At 48.8% G+C, this 1,673-nt stretch overlaps 1 protein-coding gene across 5 annotated transcripts in view; it reads right to left on the bottom strand.

Moving 5' to 3' along the window:
- Ralgps1 (Ral GEF with PH domain and SH3 binding motif 1) overlaps positions 1-1,673 on the bottom strand; it is a 215,184-nt gene that overhangs the window by 207,852 nt on the left and 5,659 nt on the right. Inside the window, exons 2-3 of one of the 5 annotated variants that reach the window (XM_029536836.1) lie at positions 1,320-1,348; positions 754-891 (exon numbers count right to left, since the gene is read on the bottom strand). The exons of the other annotated variants lie outside the window; for them this stretch is intronic. Of the exons in view, the coding sequence (XP_029392696.1) occupies positions 754-794 (41 nt within the window). The 5' untranslated portion in view covers positions 795-891; positions 1,320-1,348. The remainder of the gene's footprint in view (positions 1-753; positions 892-1,319; positions 1,349-1,673) is intronic. 5 annotated transcript variants of the gene reach the window in all.

The raw sequence follows: 1,673 nt of genomic DNA on the forward strand, positions 1-1,673 counted from the left end.
TACACATCCACCCAGGGCAGGACACTGTAATACACGTCCACTCCGTCGGGGCAGGACAGTGTAATACACGTTCACTCAGGGCAGGACACTGTAATACACGTTCACTCGGGGCAGGACACTGTAATACACGTTCACTCGGGGCAGGACACTGTAATACATGTTCCCGCTGGCTCAGTTGGGGCAGGACACTCTAATACACGTCCACTCTGGCTCACAGGGTGCCGCACACAGGGCTGGCTGGGAGCTTCAGCAACTGGAGAAGCAGAGTCAGGGTTAGAGTCCTGCAGGGAAGGACAGGGGCCTCCCACAGGAAACAACAGGAACTCCCCAATCTGGACAGAAGTCATGAAGCCTATCCCTGAGAAGGTGGAAAAAGTTGGACACACCTTCTCTAATGTGACTGCATTCCATCAAGTTCCTCCTGGGTACTCTGCCATGCTTACCACCCAAACCTGGGTCCGCCCACAAATGGTTTTATTCATCTCAAATAATGGAAATGGAGTTTGTAGCTTCTGCTCATTCCACCATTTTAGAGTAGAGATGAAGGAGTCTGCTTTTGTTAATTTTCCTTTATTTCACTTCCTAAAATGGCTGTATCTGGGAAAATGTTGCACTCTTACTGGAAACCAGGGTGTTTGGGGGGGTCATGAAAGAAAGCTAACAGTTTTGACACTGTAAGGTCAGAGAGCTGAGAAGAGATGCAGGCAGCCCAGCTCGACGCCTGGGCCTGAGGTGTCTTTAGGTGAGTCTCACCTTGCATGTTCAATGTCCAGTTCTGTCCCCAGTACTGACATCCGCCTGGTCTCAGGACAGTGCCCTGTGCTCTGTGAGCACACAGAATGCCGCCTGCCTCACAGCTGCCGTCGCCCAGCCTCAGGCACTCACTTCATTCTGTCACGTCTCATCAAGTACAAATCAGTGAAGCCCACATCCTAGACCAGCAGCATGGGTTACTAAACAAGCCAAAACCACCACTGCCACTACCTCCCTCCCAGACATACTGGCTCAGGGTGTGCGACAGTGTCATTTTAAAAGTTCATTAAATGGGAGGCTTTGTCCCCTGAGAATAATCTAATCTGAACAAAGCTGAGAAGAAATAGACTGGCCCTGTGCAGCTGGAACTGGCCAAGATCTAGGTCCACAAGCTACACCTGCTTCAAGACACAGCCCAACCAGGCTGACAGGGCAAGATGGTAAGGACACCAACTCCAAAGTCAGAGAGAGTGGGGCTGAACCACCCTCCTTCCCAGAGAGAGGAACCAGGTTCTTCTCCCCTCTGTGCTTTGGATTCCTCATCCAAAATCTGACAAAAAGGATACATAGTTGACAGGGTTACTGTGGAGAGAGCCTGAGGAGCATGCGAACAAAAACAAAAATAAAAACCGAACTAGGGTGATCTGGGTGTGCATGGAAGTGAGCACGCCATTCACACTCAGGCACATGGGGTTGCTAAGCACTCTAATTTACAGGTGTGTATTCATTCCATAAACTTATAGACACACACATGGAGGCTCTAAATCTGTAAGTGTTCAAACTCCATGCATATAATGCTTAGCATAGAGCCTACATGTGTATATAAGGCCTACATGTGTATATAGAGCCTACATGTGTATTAAGGCCTACATGTGTATATAGGGCCTACATGTGTATATAGAGCCTACATGTGTATATAG

Source organism: Mus pahari, chromosome 3 (assembly GCF_900095145.1).
Source record: "Mus pahari chromosome 3, PAHARI_EIJ_v1.1, whole genome shotgun sequence".
NCBI lineage: Eukaryota > Metazoa > Chordata > Mammalia > Rodentia > Muridae > Mus > Mus pahari.